The sequence below is a fragment of the Pongo abelii genome, chromosome 14, assembly GCF_028885655.2.
Source record: "Pongo abelii isolate AG06213 chromosome 14, NHGRI_mPonAbe1-v2.0_pri, whole genome shotgun sequence".
Taxonomy (NCBI): Eukaryota; Metazoa; Chordata; class Mammalia; order Primates; family Hominidae; genus Pongo; species Pongo abelii.
Window position 1 is genome coordinate 79,424,705 of NC_071999.2, and position 20,516 is coordinate 79,445,220.

The window sequence follows — 20,516 nt, forward strand, 5'->3', positions numbered from 1 at the left end:
GGGCAATTAAAATATACTTTAATATAGAACAGCAAGGCTCTGACATTTTCTAACCCCATGCATGAATATTATGGATATGTGGAAATATACGAAACTGTCTCATTTAGGTATATCTAAAAGCTGATTTTCACAGCAAGAAGATTAGCTAAACAGTATGTACACTATCAATGAGAACTAATTAAGCATTTTCTTTAGAAAAAAATTCTCTCAGAGGCTTTCTGAAGAAGACTAGATTGGCCAATTGCACTTTGGCACTAATACGTGACTGTAAACCAACAACATCAAAATATGTGAACATTACATTCTGGCAGATGTGAGAAACAGCTTAATAATTAAAATCAACATTGTTTAGCTTCCTTAAATCCACTTCATTCAACACACACACACACATATGTATAGACACATTTTTTTGAGACAGAGTCTTGCTCTGTCACCCAGGCTGGAGTGCAGTGGCATGATCTCAGCTCACTGCAACCTCCACCTCCAGGGTTCAAGTGATTCTTCCGCCTCAGCCTCCCAAGTAGCTGGGATTACAGGTGCCCACCGCCACACCCGGCTAAATTTTTTTTTTTTGTGTGTGTTTTTAGTAGAGAGGGTTTCACAATGTTGGTCAGGCTAGTCTCAAACTCCTGACCTCAGGTGATCCACCCGCCTCAGCCTCCCAAAGTGTTTGGATTACAGGCGTGAGCCACCATACCCGGCCCATCACATATTTTTAAGTCCTTACTCTATTGTTTTTCCATGTATTTTGTGAAAAATAGACAAGTAGTAAAACACACTGTCTCTGATCTTTCGAATCTCAAATCTGGGTAAGTAAATATGTATTATGTTTGGGGAAAAACAACAATAACAAAAGTCAGGCAAAACCCAAATATGAGTGACTATGGAGAAATTCAGATAGAATCTATGCATGCTGAGGGATGTAACATGAATGGTAAGATTACCCTAAAAAGGCTGTGTAGGTGAAATGTTATAAAGAACAAAGACCATGATAAACATAGCCATAGTGATTTTCATACAACTTCCACTGATGACTATCACTTCTGAAGTGTGGACTGCCGGCCATCTATTGAGGTTCACAGTTAAATGCCTGGTGTTGCAGTCAGATCACCAGGCCCCACCCATCTAACTGTGCCACTATGGACAAGTAACTTAGGGCCTCAATGCCTCAGTTTCCTTTCTATAAAATGGAATATATATCGTACTTGGCTGGGCGCAGTGGCTCACGCCTGTATTTCCAGCACTTTGGAAGGCCGAGATAGGTGGATCACTTGAGGTCAGCAGTTTAAGACCAGCCTGGACAACATGATGAAACTCTGTCTCTACTAAAAATGCAAAAATTAGCCAGATGTGTTGGCGCATGCCTGTAATCCCACTACTCGGGAGGCTGAGGCGGGAGAATTGCTAGAACCCACAAGGTGGAGGCTGCAGTGAGCCGCAATTGTGCGGCTCCAGACTGGGTGACAGAGTGAGACTCTGTCTCAAATTAATAATAATAACAATAATAAATGTACTTGTCTTAAAGGGTGTGGAAAGGATTAAATGAGTTAACATGCAAAGCATCCGAAGCAGTGCCTGGTAAATACCTTAATAAATGTTTTCTTAATAAATGATTTCTCACTGTTCCCCAATTCTGGGCTGGGAATATATTAAGGTATTGTTGTTTACCTCAACGGAAATTGCAAAAGTGCTCAATTCAGTTTTTAAAAAATGTATGTCATATAGCTCATGTAAGATGTAGAAGTGAAGGCATAAAATCAATAAAAAAATTAATGAGTTTTATATCTCCATAAAGGTTGGGAGTCATTGCTCTAGGGCAGAGGCTGGAGAAATGAACATACCCATGTATGTCCTTTTTTCCACTGCTGTTATCTGACATTCTCTAGAGACTCTTTGCAGTACTACAGACTCCTTTTTTTTTCCTTCTAATTCTAGGGTAAGTTCACAACTGTTGGCCATTAATAGCTTCTGAATCATTCTTGCATTTACATAGACATGATGATAAATAATCAGAGAAAATATTAAGCTAGCTTTGCCAATGATAAAAACATTTGTAAATTTATCTGGGTTTAGCACATTCTTGGATAATTTTATCTTTTAAACAAATTGTGTAATTTCCAATTCCAAATCACAATTTTTCCTTTTAGCACAAACATATTACCTTCTGAGGTGTGTTAATTAAAAGAAAAAATGAAAGACTAGTAACATGCACAGGAATACACAGTCAACTATTTTGTCCAGAGCTGATATGCTGGGCTATAAGGGTAGAGCTCTTGTAGAATTATTCAATTTTGTAGACTGTGTGACCAAAAACCTGTGACCTATTCACATGTTCTCAAAGTGTAACAAGAAGCCTTCCTAGAAAGCCATGAGAAGGAACTGGACCACTGTAGACAGTTGTGGGGTGTTATGGTCTGATGTTTATGTCCTCCCAAAATTTCATACATTGAAACTGTCTCATTTAGGTATGTCTGAAAGCTGGTTTCTTAAATTTTCACAGCAAGAACATGAGTTAAAAAATAAAGTGAAGGTATTAGGAGGTGAAGCCTCTGGGAGATGATTAGGTCATAGGGGTGGAGCCCTCATGAGTATTAGTGCCCTTATAAAAGAGGCTCCAGAGAGCTGCCTTGCTCCTTCTACCATGTGAAGACACAGTAGGAGGGTGAGGTCCATGAACCAGAAAAGCAGGCCCTTACCAGACACTGAATCTTTAGGTACCCTAATCTTGGACTTTGCAGCCTCCAGAACCACGACAAATAAATTTCTGTTATATGTAAGCCACCCAGTCTACGGCATTTTGTTATAGTAGTTGAAAAAGACTAAGACACAGGGTAAACCTGCTTAAGCATTATCACAGAAGATGATTTAGGAATAGGCATGTCATGGATCCTTTAGTTTATTTTTATTTTTTTTTAAATAGAGATGGGGTCTCACTATGTTGACCAGGCTGGTCTTGAACCCCTAGCCTCAAATGATCCTTCCATCTTGGCCTCTCAAGGTGCTGGGGTTACAGTTGTGAGCCACTGCACCTGGCCTAGTTTTTAAAAATGAGTTCAATTTTTGATTTATTTTTTCAAAGCAACTATTTAGACTTTCTTTGCCAAATGTTCTTTTATCTCAAGAAGCAGGAATCAAGGAAAGCATTCTTCCAACACCCTCTAGGAGTCCTGGGGGAAAGCATTTTGTGCTCTAACATATGTCTCAGTTTTGGAGCCTCTGTAGCATGTCAGTGTGTGGGCAGACTTGGGAAAGTGCAGCAAGAACAGCAGAGCAGTCTGCTCTGGCAGACAGTATCACTTATAGATGCAAAGCCCACCCAATGCTAATGTAATTTACACACCCTGAAGACAGTCCTGAAAATTCCAGAAGCAAAAGCAAAACATAAGACACAAAATGGGACACAGTCTCAAAGTGCTAACGGCATTTTCACATAATACTTTTTATTAAGTTTATAATAATGACTTTCATTTCTGTAACATCGTTCTGCTGAAGAGTTAAATATCCTCTAAAGACCTTTTATTCATTTTTAAAGTTCCAATTCATCCTGACAATGTTCCCATGGAACAGAAGGAAATTTGCCTGCATCTTATAGGAGAAAAAACCCAAAACCCAATTAGATGAAACATGTCGATGTGATGAGGAAGCACGACTGGAAAGCTCACATAAGCTCTGCCATGGCAACCCACGATGCCGCCCCCATACAAGGGAGCCTGCCAGGGTTGTTCCCTGACCCTGGGAGAGCTATACCAACAACGCTGTGAAGACCTACAAAAGCTTAAGGTTGGTAAGGTATTGCTGTGGTTTCAAAGGCTTAGATGCTGGTTTCCTTGCTAGGTAAGAAACCTTGCTTTCAGATTTACAAAGAATTATGGCAAAGATTTCTACTGCAATCTGCCAGATCCCAACTATTTTTATAGTTCTTAGGCCAATAACACATTCTCTCTGAATTCTATGACAGTGTTTTTGAAACCACATACCATGGAACCTTCAGAGATTCAGGGTCACTCATTTGAATTATTTCAATTTCAAGTATATTAAGGCTAATCTAAGAGGATTACAGCCCTCATCTCTGACTTCCCATCATGTTTATCAATAGCTCCTTTTGGAGCTATTGTTTTTGGAGGTTGACTTTACACTAACAAGTTACTGCTCTTATCTTTTTAAATATTCTATGCACAGTTAAGTTTAAAAAAATGTTGTTTTCAAAAAATCTCCAGAAAAGTGTGAGACTGGTTGCTCATTTATCATTTCACAAATATTTATTGAGCACTTATGTGCAGAGTGTAGCACTAAGCTCGGGGGATGCAGTCATGAGTGAGGTGGGGACTATCTCTACTGTCATCTGCTATGCATATAACAAAGATCACCAACTGACAAGAGACTTCACATTCCTGCAGTCACTCACATTGACCTTTTACAAGAGGTTGGAAAGCCTACGGATATGGTGAGTTTTAAGCCCAACCTGCTGAGGAGTCTCGTTTTATGGTTGTTGAGCGGAGTCAACAAAGTCAATTTAATAAAATGCAGAGTATTTAGAGATATAAGCAAAGGGGAAAAAATAGAAGCAAAGGGCAGTGCTTATTTACATTTTAGATTCTTGTATTAGATTTGGAGAAGATTCTTGCATATTTAAGGTGTCCTGTAGAACATGCACATTTTTTAACTTAGGAAAGCAGAAAATTGTAAGAACTGAACCAAGTCTCTGAAATTACTTCCTAGTTTTACTTCAGTCAAACCAGAGCTCAAAATATAGAGTGTATATAAATTTCAGTCTATAGCTAGAGGATTACAAATAGTAATTTTCCTTTCATTGAACTTTTTGGTATTCAAATCTTAATAGTTAACAGTTATAGAGCAATTTAATGTTGGCTAGATACTACGCTAAATACTTTACATGCGTCATTTTATTTAATTCTTCCAACATCTAAGATGATGGCATTATCATTCCCATTTTACATTCCTCTTCCTCCCTGGCCCCTCCCAAATCTCATGTCCTTCTCACATTTCAAATGTATCATTTTATTTAATTCTTCTAACATCTAAGGTGGTGGCATTATCATCCCCATTTTACATTCCTCTTCCTCCCTGGCCCCTCCCAAATCTCATGTCCTTCTCACATTTCAAATGTATCATTTTATTTAATTCTTCTAACATCTAAGGTGGTGGCATTATCATCCCCATTTTACAGATGAGTGAAAGAGTTCAGGCAGATTAAGTAGATTAAGTTTGACCTTCTCTTTAAGATAGAGGTCACACAGTAGAAATGTTACTACATCAACCGCACAGTGCTGAGAAGATGAAATGGTGGGACATATACTTTTCAAATGAGAGCTCAGGATTACAACTTGCTCCTTCTTTTAAGAAAATATTACAGCCACAAGAGAAAAAAATAAACTATCCCATGAAGGACTTGATATGGCTCAGCCTCCCACTGCTCAAAGGAATGGCTGTTCTTCAGTTCTTTCATGTCACCCTCTCATTAAGTCAGGAAGAGCCATAGGTTTGTGTTCTCTTTGGGATTAAAAAAAAAGTGAGCCTTTAGTCTCATCCCTCTTGTAGTCTTTTCTCTTACATAAGAAAATCCTGTTTCTATTAGTTCCTCCACTTAAAGCAACAGTTGCTGCAAAGGCAGCTGAAAGCAGCATGTAACATATCAGATGGACTGACGACATCATGGTTATTTAATGGTAGATCCTCTTTCTTCAGCTCTGGGCTCTACTCTATTTCCAAACTTAGGCTTGGCATATGAGAAAATTGGGAGTGAGGAGTTAGGCATATTCATCTATGAATGACATAACTATTACATGTGCTAGGTGGTGTTGTTATTACTCACTCTTACAGAATATTGACAGAGGGGTTTAACATTACTTCTCTCAGGATCAACTCTCCTTGTATAGAGAGTCTAAAATTCTGCTGTCTGATCAGTGCTATCTTATATAAAATAACTACTGATCTGAGATCCTGGAAGCACCATAGAATACGGCTTTGCCTTAAGACTTACTATACAATTACATAACAAGTTGAATGTACCAGAAATTAAGGCAGGGTTGGGGGAGTACTAGAAAAAAATGTTCTCCCATTCATTAAAGTTACAAGGAAACTTCTTTCAAAATGGCTCCTAGAAAACCTCCGAAAAGACACAGCATGCATATTACATTATATGTGTGGGTTTATGTGTATTTATGTAGAGTTGGAAAAAGCTGATCCAAGAAGGAGATTTTAACTCCGCTTTGGTATCAGCTTGCTTCAGAACCATTTCAGAATAATCACCTTATTTTTAAAAGTTCTGCTCATCAATGAGAAGAACCAAAGTTGTGGTTTCTAAGAAAGTTATGCTTCCAGGAAAGAGAGAAAAATAAAATGACTAGGAAGTACATGGAGGGCTCTTATCATTTACTACTTCCTTGAGGCAGGATTCTATTTCAAGCATTCCAGGTAGAAGAAACTCATGTATACCTTTAAAGAAGTTTTGAAAAGTACTTGCAAGAACTTTAGTGACCTCTCCTATTTATCTGGAAACTCTTCTTATATAAGAGAAGTTCTACATCTACAAATATTTTTCCATACCTCAAACAGACCCAAATGCCAAGACCTATGGCATCTTTGTACTAAAGTTAAATACCGCTGTTAAGTCTGCTTTCAAATTCTCCATCTACAAATAAGAATTCAAGTCTGACTTTGGGTAGCATGGATTGGATTAGGAGATTCACTGCTAAATTTGGAAAGTGAAGATCTAGATGTGCCAGGGCTGTTGCAAAGTGGCTTTGTTCCATAGGACAAATAACTGAATTTCTATTTTGGAACTTCAATTTCATCACTGACAAAATGGGGTCAATACTACCTACTGTGAATGTCCCAAGGGTTGGTTGTGAATTTCTCATGAGGGCATGGATGAAAGGGCGTTTTGAAAGGGTGAGTGTAGGTCTCCTGCAGGAGGGTCTTTTCAAGACAGGCCTTTTATAAACCCTTTTGGCACGCTGGTGGTAGGAGCAAAAAGCAGGTGACTGCGGCCTGTGTGATGGACATCCTGGAGCCTGGGTCAGCTACCCAGGGGGTGGTCTAGTAATGGGGGGTTGTGGGAGGGGGGCAGCAACAGCAAATGAAGCCAGAAAAAGCAACATAGGAAGAACTGCCTTGGAGCCCCAGGGCTTCAGGAGCAGGTAGGTAGACACTGAGGAGCAACGCAGGGAAGGAAAGCCTGCTGCCTAGGACAAGCATGACAAAACGATGCTCAGCGCTTGCCAAACCTGCATCAGGACATGAAAAAATAAAACTGCAAGGTGACGTATGCATGTCTACGCATAGGTGAGCATATGTGTGTCTCTACATTATTAGGGTTCATTAATTTCTGAGGGTGGCTAGTTGAGTTTACCTTTGATGAAGGCTAGTGTGTCAGAAAAGAACTCAACATTCATGCATCCTGGTGTTAAATTCTGAGGCCATGGTTGCACTTTCTAGTTCTACAGAGCCTTCTAGTTTTAGCCAGCTGCACTCTTTAGACCAAGGCCTGCTAATGTAATCAGTCACTTTTATGAGTACCTAAAATTATAGCTGCTACGTACCCATTAAAATAACTTATTTATTCATTTATTGTTTATAAGAATTTGTGGTTAATGCATCCGTAGTCATTGTTTAAGCCATGGTTCATTACCACACATAACTGCAGGATGGGGTTCTGTTTTGCACATGTGCTCTGACCCCCTGGGGACATAAGAGAACATATATTACAAATGCACATACATTTAAAGCATATGTTTTAGGTAGGAAAGAGGGGACGCTACTCTTATCCAATTGTAACTAAAATCATGACGTTGTGAAAGAGCTCACTATGAATGGAGTTGTGTCAGTAGCCTAGAAGTAGGCTCTGGTTTTCCTCCTCCAGTGTATTAAATCATTTGACATTTAGGTCACCTAGGATGAGGACTGAAGGGCATGCTCTAACCAGTACAATTGTAACCATACATATTTATAAATATTAAAGGTAATTATTATCCTTAAAATATAGCTAACAAATGTCAAACCAGATTGTGACAATGACTTAATTTATATTTTGTAAAAGTATCACATGTGATACTGTTTTTCACATACTAGGTCAAAGTACTAAGTGTAAAAAGAAAACGAAAATGCTCCTTTGTTAACACTTGTCATTATTCTGCATGTATGTAATTTCTAGAATCAAAGGCCTCCAAATCTATGAATAATCACAAATTTGCAAAAACTATGCATTATTTCAGATAACACCAAGCAAAAATAGCACCAAGATTCTAATTTCACTTAATGATATTTTCAAGATATCCCCCAGTTTGAAAGCATGCAAGTCAAGGGTATGCCACTAAATAACTGAATCAGTAACTGTGGAAAAAGTTAAATGATGTATCATTTTTACATTTCAAGGATAGTAATGTCCTGCAAAATAAGTAGTACACACCATCTGCATCAGGCAAAACGTTGTCAGATGCTCTCAAAATAGGTCTCTGGACCCAGAGAGAAATCAGCATTCTAATAACATTTCACAACAGTGTGGCACCTGGCTGGTAAAGATCTACAAATGAAACCACCAAAAAAAAAAAATTGTGCATCGCCACAATTAGAAGTGTGTATATGTACATGTGGGCAAACAGTGCAGAGACCATATTAATTCAATTATATTTTGGTTTCTTTATGTGGTAAAACACACTAAGAGAAGTATGAAAGAGGTAAAGCAATAGATACAGATGTATTTAAAACTTATAAATGAAGTGAAACAAATATGAATTTTATTATCTCAAACAAGGCTAACTCCCAGGGCCAACACATGATGTAATATCTAAATATGTTAAATTGGTGAGGAATAGAAAGACCAACCTGTGACAAAGAGGCAATGCTGTCTTTATAAAAGTCTGTTAACACACAGCCGCAACATAACTTTACTAACTCATTCACCATAGCTTGAATTCTCTTCCAAAGACAGAGCTCCTTTAGATACCTTTATATTCTTTATATATTTATATTTATATATGCCGTTATATTATATTCTCCTTTAGATACCTTTATATTCTTATATTCTTCCAAAGACAGAGCTCCTTTTAGATACCTTTATATTAATTCTGAGCATTACTATACTGCCTGGCACTTAGTAGGTGCTCAAAATATGTCAGACTTTCAATAAGCTCATTATTTTAATTAAGCGAAGTTTGATAAAAGTCTTAAAACATTCCATTTTATTTAAATTTTGTGTATCTAAAAAAATTAAGAGTGATTTAATTATGGAGTTGAAACTAGAAGAAATAGGATATTTCAGTTTAAAGCCATGCCCCTCCCTCCCTCCTTTTTTTTTTTTTTTTTTTGAGATGGAGTCTCTTGCTCTGTCGCCCAGGCTGGAGTGCAATGGCACAATCTTGGCTCACTGCAACCTCTGCCTCCCTGGTTCAGGTGATTTTCCTGCCTCAGCCTCCCAAGTAGCTGAGATTACAGGTGTGTACCACCACGCCTGGCTAATTTTTTTGTATTTTTAGTAGAGATGCGGTTTCACCTTGTTGGTCAGGCTGGTCTCGAACTCCTGACCTCAAGTGATCCACCCGCCTCAGCCTCCTAAAGTACTGGGATTACAGGTATGAGCCACTACTCCTGGCCTTTTCTTTCTTTCTTCAAATATTTACTGAGAGTCTACTACGGGCCAGACGTTATGGTAGGTGCTGGAGATTTACAGTCTAAGAGAAGCACACATACTTCCTTACATGCACACAATTGAGGGCCATGACAAAAAGACATGGCAGGGATCCAGAGGAGGAATGAAGAATCCAGGCTGCCATCAGCAAAGACGTGAGTGCTTCAGCTATGGAGAAGGCTGTTATCAAGTGAGAGTATGCAAAAGGAAATGAAACTTTGAAGAACATGAACATTTAAAAGGTAGGTAAAGGAAAAGAACTGAATGAGAAGGATGCAGTAGATATGTCAAAGTTAGCTTAGTTATATCATACCGGAGAACGGAGTTAACCTAGCTCTCAAACTGTATTATCTATTAAAGGGTCAAAATACATTTTAGCTAGTAGATTACATAATTAATGTTAGCTATGTATTAGTCATGGCCCTACATAAATGAGTCTTGCATCCCTTTATAATAATAGTCAACATTTATTTATTGAGTTTGGTAAATACTGTCCTTTGAGCTTTATATGTAATATAGTCATTTAATCCTCATGATAACCATGAAACAGGTATTATTAGCAAGCCCCATTTTACAGATTAGGAACCAGAGACTCAGAGATACAAAATAACTTGCTCGAGGTTACAGAGTTAATATATAGTAACTGAAATATGAAAACAGGCAGTCTGATTTATTGATCCCTACTCTATTCTTTCCATTTTCATTTTAAAGATTAAAATAAAACCGTTTTTCAAGACATGTCACAGGATGGGTCTGAGAAATCAATAAAATGGTATCTATGAACTGTGTGAAAACTGTGAAAAGCTTAAGAATGTAAAATATCATTGAAAGGTGGTTCTAACAAAGTATAATAATGTCCATTTCTGGCAAAATCTGACTTCATTGTTTCCCCTGGAGGGAAGTGTTGAAAACGATGAATTTGTGGAGAATCACTTTGGAGACTCCCTCTATCACCAGAGGATGAATTATTTACCACCAATATAACCAGGCATACCTGGGAGCAAATTACTGATTCCAGGGCCCATTTGTAATCCCATATCAGATTCCTTTGTCACACAGAAGACAAAGTTGGACTGAAGTGATGTTTAAGTTTTAAGGGAGCTGATATCAGAAGTTGGTATTTTAATAAAAATAATATTATATATGATCCTTGTCTGTCCAGACCTTTCATCTGAATTAACAGTTATGGACTGAATGTCTGTGTCCCCCAAAATTCACATGTTGAAGCCATAATCCTCAATGCAATGGTTATCTGGAGACGGGGCCTTTGGGGATTATTTAGATCAGGTCATGAGAGTGGCAGGGCCCTTAGGATGGGATTAGTGTACTTTTATAAGAAGAGGAAGAAAGATCAAAGTTCTCCTCTCTCTCCACTTTTTGAGGACATAGAGAAAAGGTGCACTCTGCTAGCCAGGAAGAAAGCCTTCCCCGGGAACTGAATCAGCAGATGGCTTGCTGTTGGACTTCCCAGCCTCCAGAACTGTGAGAAATTGTCTGTGGTTTTAGCCACACAATCTATGGTATTTTTTTAATGGCAGGCCAAGTTATGCCAAATACACTTAAATTTTAATATGTGAAGCTCTGGGAGAGATATTTTTGTTGTATATTGCCCCAGAGGAAATGATAGTGAAGAGTTTGATGATTTGCTTAATGCCAAAAGCCAACAGCAGGTAGAATTTGAATGTGCATCCTTTGATTCCAAAGCTGTGCTCTTTCCATTGAGTTGTTTGGACTCCTGTTCTTTATATTTATTCACCCCATGTCAGTTTTAAAGGCCTTAGAAAAGTTACTAGAGAATAAAAGCCTATACATTCAGTACTTCAGAGGCCACATCTCCCTCTGTGGCCAATTAACACTAGATTTACTTTGATGGTCATTTCCTATAGAGTACCTATGTTCAGTTTTTTATCATTAGAAGGCCCTTTTCAGTGTGTGTTCTAAGACCACGGGCCCTCAGCTTGCTACAATCCTAGGGGAGGCCCAGCTTCTCAGCCCTCAGAAAGATAAATGGTTTACCTCTTTATACCAACATGGATTGACACTTTGCACCGTGCCACTTAAAATTCAGTACCTGTTGATTCAGCTAAGAGATTAAAAAGAAAAAAGATATTTATTCTTTGTTCATGTGAAAATGTCGTATGCATTAATCCCATTAAACAACAGAGCCTGCATTTAAATCTCATTCTAAATCCTATTTCCAGAGTTTTAATGTTTGAAGGTGTTTGTGTCTTCAAAGATGTGACAATAAAAACTAAAAGATTGATCTTCAAATTCATTAATATACACAAGAAACAAAAAGCCAACAAATTAGCACACCCAAAGGAAAAAGATTTTTTAAAAAATAGCCACACAAAGCGCATCCAGGGGGTGATGCTTTTTTATTGGACTAATTGCAAGGAAATATAAAAGGGTAAGCTTTTACTAATCAAGCTCTTTTCACTCAGCCATGAAGAACTGCTAGGCAGAGCAAGCAAAGAGACAGGGTGTTAATGTAAGCCTGATAATTAAATTCAGGATCAAGTGGATCAGAGGGAAGGCCACAAATGTAAAAATCAGGTGGAGGTAAGAATTAGAATCCCAATCTTTTATAATATTATATGGATTGTCAAAAGAAGAAGAGAAAGGAAACTTATGAAAGTTTATTTTTTCTTTCTAAAGCATCAATAAAAGTGGTTATATTTAAGAGAAAAGTGAACAGTGACAATACTGCAGAGGTATTTTGTAGCATCCTGCCTTCCGTGACATAAAGCACTTTTCTACATACTCATCTCCATTTATCTTCACATAATCCCTGTGGAAAGAAATAGGCAAGATCAGGCATAAGGGACTCAATCTTGCCCCAGATCACATAATTAGAGAGTTGACACAACAGGCCTAAAATCTTAGCTTCTGAAATTCAGGTCAGTAGCCACCATTATTCTTCAAACATTTTGTCAGGCATAACAATGATAAACAGAGAAAGGACAGAAATGATGTAAACCAATGTTTAAAGATGTCTCTAGTGTGAAAACATGTCTTGCTATCCTCTGAATTTGAGTATTTCTACTTTTCTGAAAATATTGAATGAGGAATGGGAAACAGCCATCAAAATGTGGAAAGGGAACCACCAAAGTCAGGAGGCAGAAGTTCTAAGTTCTAATCCTAGCTCCTGTGCAAATTTGGACGAAATCATTCAAACTCCGGGCTTCAGTTTTCCTACCAACAGATGAGGATAGTGGAAGAGATGTCTTCATTTCACTGATCAATATGCCTTCAGCCTGCTGCCACATGTGCTGTGCTTGGAGCCGGGCAAGGACAGCCTTCATACTGGAGGGCCTCAGGCTTGAGGAGAAGGTGGAAAGAACATTACACATGGGCCAACAAATACAGTAAATCATGATAAAAGTGATGCTATGCTCCATATGGTGGCATCAGATCAGAGAGGAAGAAGAGGCTTATGGGTGGGGGGACTGCAGGGAAGTCTTCACAGAAAAGCATATTTCAATTTAATTTTAAATTCTGGGGTACATGTGCAGGACATGCAGGTTTGTTACATAGGTAAATGTCTACCACGGTGATTTGCTGCACCTATCAACCCATCACCTAGGTATTATGCCCAGAATGCATTAGCTATTTTTTCCTGATGCAGAAGAACATTTTTATGAGTTTCTGAGAATGTTTCCTTGGTGATCAAGGTGTTTTGGGAAATATAACAAGTTCAGTGTGGCTGGAATTTAGGGTCCACGGGAAGATGGAAACAATTTATGAGAAGTGAGATAGAAAAGAGTTACGTGAGGCAAAGGGCCTCATATGTAGCGTTAAGGGCTTTGGACTTCTAAATCATGGCACACCACCACAGAGTTGTAAAGACAGGAGCAATCCCATTTGCATTTTATAATAATCACTGTAGGCATGGCAATGATTGGATTCAGAGGAGGAGTAGAAAGAACTGAATCTAGAATTCCATGGTGTATACATGCTACATTTTCTTTATCCAGTCATCTGCTGATAGACACTTAGGTTGATTCCACGACTTTACTATTGTGAATAGTGCTGTGATAAACAAATGAGTGCAGGTATCTTTTTGATATAATTATTTCTTTTCCTTTGGGTAGATACCCATTAATGAGACTGCTGGATCAAATGGTAGTTATATTTTTAGCTCTTTGAGAAATGTTCATATTGTTTTCCATAGAGGTTGTATTAATTTACATTCCCACCAACAGTGTACAGGTGTTCCTTTTTCTCTGTATCCTTGCCAACATCTGTTTTTTTGACTTTTTAATAATAGCCATTCTGACTGGTGTAAGATGGAATCTAAACAGTCCTGTTAGGAGCTTAGGGTAACGTTTCAGGCAAGAGATGATGAGGGCATGTGGGGTGAGGAAGAGCCAACACTGCCAAGAAATATTTAGGAGGAGGAATGCTGGACTCATTTGATCAAATAAATGTGGGTTATGACAGAGTTGGAGTTACCATGAGGTTTCTGGCTTGGGTGATTTTGTAGATGAGGAATGAGAAGACTGAGGTTAGGGAATATGAACAGATAGAATAAATGGCTCTTCCAATGCTAAAGTCTTCTTGTGGAAGAAAGACATCAGGGTACTTGGCGTTTTGGGAAAATGGGCCCTCATATATTAAGATCTATTTATTCAGTTGAAGTCGGATATCTCACAGAGCAGTACAGGGCTGGATGTCTACTGGGGTAAGTGGCATCATTTTACAACGGGCTGCTGACAGCATGTGCACGTGGGGTGAAGCAATTGGCTGAAACTTACAGGGTCCTTTGTACCCTGAGGACACACACAGGCAGCCTTAGATACATTCATACAGCTTCTGTCCAGTTTACCTATGGATTTATTTTATTTTTTATTTTTTGAGACAGAGTGTCACTCTGTTGCCCAGGCTGGAGTGCTCACTGCCAACTCTGCCTCCCGGGTTCAAGTGATTCTCCTGCCTCGGCCTCCTAAGCAGCTGGGAGTGCAGGCAAATGCCACTGCACCCAGCTAATTTTTGTATTTTTTGTAGAGATGGGGTTTTATCATGCTGGCCAGGCTGGTCTTGAACTCCTGAGCTCAAGAGATCCATCTGCATTGGCCTCCCAAAGTGCTGGGATTACAGGCATGAGCCATCATGCCCAGCCACCTATTAATATTTGTGGCTCATCCACTGTACATTTTTACAGCCTCTAGTTAATGGTTTGCAGGCATTTTTACCTTCAGATTTTCTTCATCTCAAGAACTGTTCCGTCCCTTAACATCAAATAGACACACCCACACCACACACATGCACCCCGTGGTAACTATCATTTATATGCCAATGGCACCTACATTTACATCTACAGACTTGCCCTCTGCTCTAAATTCCCAACCACAACCACCAGTTGCTCACACTAAAACTAGGTGTCATCCTTGATTCTTCTCTTCATTTCCTTCCATAAGCAACTGCCGTTAACAGTTTTCAGAACACATCCTAGTTGCATCCACTTCTCTCCTTCTGTAGATACCATTCTAGTCGCGGCTAGCATGTCTTTCTCCTCAGCCACAGCCTTGGCCTCCTCACTCATTCCCCTGCTCCCTTCCACACTTTTTTTTTTTTGAGATGGAGTCTTGCTCTGTCACCCAGGTGTGGCACGATCTCAGTTCACTATAACCTCTGCCTCCCAGGTTCAAGCGATTCTCCTGCCTCAGCCTCCTGAGTAGCTGGGATTACAGGTGCCCGCCACCACCATTTTGTATTTTTTGTAAAAAATACAAAAATTAGTACTGGCTAATTTTTGTATTTTTTAGTAGAGATGGGGTTTCAATGTATTTGACCAGGCTGGTCTCGAACTCCTGACCTTGTGATCCACCTGCCTTGGCCTCCCAAAGTGCTGGGATTACAGGTGTGAGCCACCATGCCCGGCCTCCTTCCACACTTTTACAGCCCTTTCTCCAACGAGCTGCCAGACTAAGCCTGAAACATACAACTCCATCACTTCACTCTCCTGCTCAAAGTCGTCCACGGCTCCTGTCACACCCAGACTGTGGACTACATGTTTCTGCTCCCACCGACCTCTCTGAGCTGAGGTTGTTTCACGCTTCCCCTCATTCACTTTTTGTTCCTTGAATGTCCACGTTTGTTCCCATCTGAAGGCTTTTGTGCGAGCTGTTTCTAGCACCTGGAATAATGTGCCCAGACCCTCACCCAGATGGCTCCTTCCTGTCATTCAGCTCCCAGATGCCAAGTCACCTCCTTTCAAGAGGCATTTTCTGGCCAAACCCCTTGGATTGCTTTCTAGTCATCTCCAATCATATCCTCATTACATTTTCATCAGGGCACTTATCACTACCAGATGCTAGCCAGTTGTCACTCTTGCTCCACTACATGGTATGAAGTGGGGGCCGCGTTTGTCTTGTTAAATACTGTGCCCCTAGGGCACAGAAAGTGGCTGGATCACTGCAAGCACAATAATTTTACTGAAGAGGGAACAGATGAATGAACACAAATATTCTGGAAAAGTGATGATGCTACCAAGTGTAAAAAAAAAAAAAAGTCAATCTCTGGCAATTTCAAAAGATGATCAGGTTTGTAAGTGACATAGAATTTAAATACTGAAGTTGAGGATTAAAATTAAATACAGGCTAGGAGAAAATAAAAATGACAAGCAAGTAAAGGCCCACATGGAAGCTAGGCAGAGAAGAGGCTCGACTAATGCATTCTAAGGAAGCAGAAGGGCGTAAGATAAACAAGGAACACTCTGATTGCGATCCTCACTTTCTAAAAGGTGTTGCTTGGATCTTCTTGTATTTTTTGGAGCCCTTTTCTCCTTGAAAGCCATCATCAATAGCATTCAATCAAGCCTCCCACTCAGGAGAGGAGAGAGAGGCAGACATAGAAACTCACACACATATTCTCTTCATATTTTCTCACCTTTCTATGCCAATATGTTTTCCTTTAATGCTCCTGGAGCTACTCTTCACATAGAATACGATGTGAATAGTGCCCCCTGGGGTTGTGCAATATGGGTGTACTGAAAAGAGAGAACAGCAAGCCAAATGTGGCGGCACCAAATTTCTGGCTACCCAGGCTTCTTTATTTGGGAGAATTTTCCATTTAAAAAAATGTTCTGACAATTTTTTAAAATGTTAGGGCTACATCTAATCAATTCCTAACACTCAAAATGAAAACAGGCCCAGTTGCGTATTGTTCTGGAGACTGGTGCTGATACATTTGTTTTTAGGTCTTGGCATAACTTAGGAGAGTCCCAGGGTCCTTTCCTCTGACTGGTGTGCCTGGGACCCTCGCCTCTCATCACGCAGGCCTCTCCTGCTGCTGGCCCTCTCCTGGGAGAAAGGAAAAGAGCATCAGCCACACAATCTGATGAGATCTGTAGTTCAGTGGCGCTTCTGAGACTATATTTGAGAAAAGATAGCCAAGACTGTGGAAAACACATTCTCTATTAGCCATGGTAATGATGACTTCCAAATAACTGAGATTGTATTGTACAGGATGAAGACTTTCAATAAGTTATTATGACCAGTAACAAGGCTACTGCTGGCAAAAAATGCAAAAACCCACCCAGGTCACCAAAATCTCATGAGGAATATGGAGACACTACTAATGGGGAGTGAAGGGAGATGGAATAAATCTCGTCTCACCTAGAGGCAGAAACTAAGTCACTTGGCTGCATTTCAGTTTAGGATTACATTACATCAATGTCTACTCAAGAATTTGAGTATTCGCAGCACATTCTCAAAATTTACCAACTTTTACCTCTAGGTGGCAGCAACTTTCTTCTGTTCTTCACATGGTCGCCTTTAGCCTTTGTCTCCTACCTTTAATACAATTCCATACTTCCTTGTCTTTCACAAATAAATGCCTTATGGACTGTGTAGTTTGGGGAAGATTACTGTAAGTCACTTTCACTGTAAGAAATCAGTCCATTCTTCAGTTAAGCTACAAGGTTCTTCAAAGAGTACAATATAATTCCGATCTAAAGCGAAAAATAATAGAAAGGTATACTCTTGTCTTTCTCCATACCTATAAACTGCAGACTCTCAGAAAAGCAGCATTTCTTTTTCTTTTCAGACCTCTGAGGAAAAAAGGTAATGAGTACAGGAATGGAAAAAGAGATGGAATTGGAGAGATTTCTATTTTACAATAATATCAATTTAATCCTATGATATATCCATTTATGAGGGTGTTCCAAATACATTATAGGATGGAAGAGAAGATTTAAAGAATCACAAAAACATGGTAACATACAAGTACATATTTATGTAATGTACTGAACTGTAGTCCTACCTAAATATACCCTCCAGCTCAGAATTCTCAACTGTTAGATTTAGGAAAGGCTCAAGAGACCTGAAGGAAATTATAGCCTTGTTTATCCAACGCTGGGCATGTCAATGAATGTCCAAGGTCCTTTTACATAAAGTTGAAATTTGATTGTGGGCTAATACTTAGGGTTGATAAAGCACCTTCTCTTTTTTTTTTATTTCAATGGGTTTTTGGAGAACAGGTAGTGTTTGGCTACGTAAATAAGTTCTTTAGTGGTGATTTCTGAGATTTTGGTGCACCCATCACCTGAGCAGTGTACACTGTACCCTCACCCCCCTCCCACCCTTTCCCCCAAGTCCCCAAAGTCCATTCTATGATTATGCTTTTGAGTCCTCATAGCTTAGCTGCCACTTATGAGTGAGAACATACGATGTTTGGTTTTCCATTCCTGAGTTACTTCACTTAGAATAACGGTCTCCTTTTACATTCGGATTGCTGCAAATGCTATTGTTTCATTCCTTTTTGTGGCTGAGTGGTCTTCCATACTGTATATATACACCACATTTTCTTTATCCACTTGTTGACTGATGGGCATTTGGGCTGGTTGCATATTTTTGCAAATGCAAATTGTGAAGCACTTTCTTTCAAGGTGATGCTATGAAGAGTCTTACGTCTTGGGGATTCTTTCAAGACCTAATTTGAATAGTTTGGGTCAGATATCATTTATTTATTGATTTAAGATAAATATAAATATTATTTATCTTAAAGAGCCATAAAGACTAATTTAGTATAAGTGAGAAATTTATACCAGAACCCAGCTTGTAGATCAAAGCTTTATGCATTTGGCAGTTCCTCTGTTTTCTGCCTATTGTATACGTGATATCACAATAACTATGTATATTTGGTTTTAAAGGCTGCATTTCTTTAAAATATGTGATGCCAAGTAGGGTTTTAGAGAAATGAAGGTTCAAAGTGATTAAGATCAACACTCTTAGGTTTCAAGGAGAATGCTGTCTATTTTGACTGAACATCCTTCATACATTTTGGCTACTCGATAACTAAGAGTAAGACCAAAGAGAAAGGACCTAGTAACTAATGATAGAGTGCTTTCACTTTCTAAAACATAAGGCATTATTGGCCTTATGGAAAGCGTTAAAGCTTGTCATGGAAAAGCTACTACCCTTATGAGAGCTTTCAGGTAATTTAAAGGTAGGGCAAATTGATGGTTCTAATTTATACAGAGTAGTCTTTCCCATCATTTTTTGGTACTAACACTTTTCCTTTGGGAAACTACTCCCACCTCATCTCATCTTTGTAGGATTGTAACCAAGCGCTGGGCACCTAACCCAGGACCAATCATACTCTAGCTTCCTCTATTGTGATTATTGAGGAGGTGACATAGAGGAGCTAGAGCTGACCCCTCCCAGGCCTGTACCTGCTGATTCAATCTTGCTCCCTGGACCCTGGGTGCTGTCCTGGCTCCTGTGTTTCCTGAGGCCCAGCTCCTTTGCTTTTCTTTTGTCTCCATATAACCTACCTTATGTCCTGAAAAATCACCTTTTGCTTAAGGCAGCCATATTCAGTTAGTTTCCATTACTTCCAACAAAAGAACCCCATCTATACAGCATACATTATTTGGGTGATGGATACTCTAAAAGCCCTGACTTCACCTACACAATCCTACGCATGTAACAAAATTACACTTGTATCTCATAAATTTATACAAAAAAAGAACTTCATTTGATAAAAGAGACTAAACTAAATGAATATTTAGACAGAGATAACGGCCACAAGTAGACAGTGGATTTCAGCAGGGTCCTCAGCCCCCTAGCTATTAGTTAGCTGAGGGCTTATGTAAAATAGCTGTGACACAACCTGTGTGATACTGAGTTGGTTTAAATCTTTTTTATAAATACGTTGCATGCTATCTATTGCTCTCTTAAAACTAATTTAAAGAAATATATTATTAGGATACTGGTCTTACCTTAGGCAAATCTTGTACTATGCCAAGAAATGTAATAAATAGCTAGTTTCAGGGAAATTACTAAGAAACTTTATGAAAATCTGGTGGTCAACTGAGAAAAATTATATTGAGGTAAGAATATGTTTGATTTTAAAATTGCTAGTTCACTGTCCATGTGTATACAGAGAACTCTGTAGCTAGAAAGATGACATTGCAAATGTGACCAGTAGATGAAAACCAGAACAAAACTGCTGGCACACGGAGCATTCCTGCAGAGAACCCCTTAAGATTTATTATCCTGAGCAGTATTTCCAGCATATGCATGAACACATTCAGATTTTTGATTGGGTTCCAATTTTAGTCATTATTCTTTCAAATGCATATTTAGAAGACAGCCATGGATTATAATTGATAGCCAATTTTTTTAGCCCAAAGATATCCACTGAAAAATACTATGAAAGATGAAGAAAGGATGTGGCTTCTTTCTATATATATGAAATAAAATCCTTCTTCATTTTAAGTTGATATGTTAATTAAATATGATTGATACTGGTGCTATCACAGATACATATATTTTTTCATATTGAGACACAGTCTTTTTTCTGTATCAGTCATTTATGACTCCCCACATTCCCTTCTTCATGTTTCATTATGACATGACCATTG

At 38.9% G+C, this 20,516-nt stretch overlaps 1 protein-coding gene across 19 annotated transcripts in view; it reads right to left on the reverse strand.

Moving 5' to 3' along the window:
- Window positions 1-20,516, reverse strand: part of KLF12 (KLF transcription factor 12) — a 458,965-nt gene that overhangs the window by 51,468 nt on the left and 386,981 nt on the right. For 2 of the 19 annotated variants that reach the window (XM_063714943.1, XM_063714946.1), the window contains 2 exons: window positions 12,846-12,967; window positions 1-12,437 (listed from right to left, as the gene is read on the reverse strand). The exon at window positions 1-12,437 is cut by the window's left edge and continues 17,931 nt beyond it. The exons of 16 other annotated variants lie outside the window; for them this stretch is intronic. In XM_063714943.1, coding sequence (XP_063571013.1) covers window positions 12,427-12,437; window positions 12,846-12,967 — 133 coding nt within the window. In that variant the 3' untranslated portion in view covers window positions 1-12,426. Of the gene's footprint in view, window positions 12,968-20,516 lie in introns of all 19 variants that reach the window. One more of the 19 variants, XM_063714940.1, reaches the window with a different exon arrangement.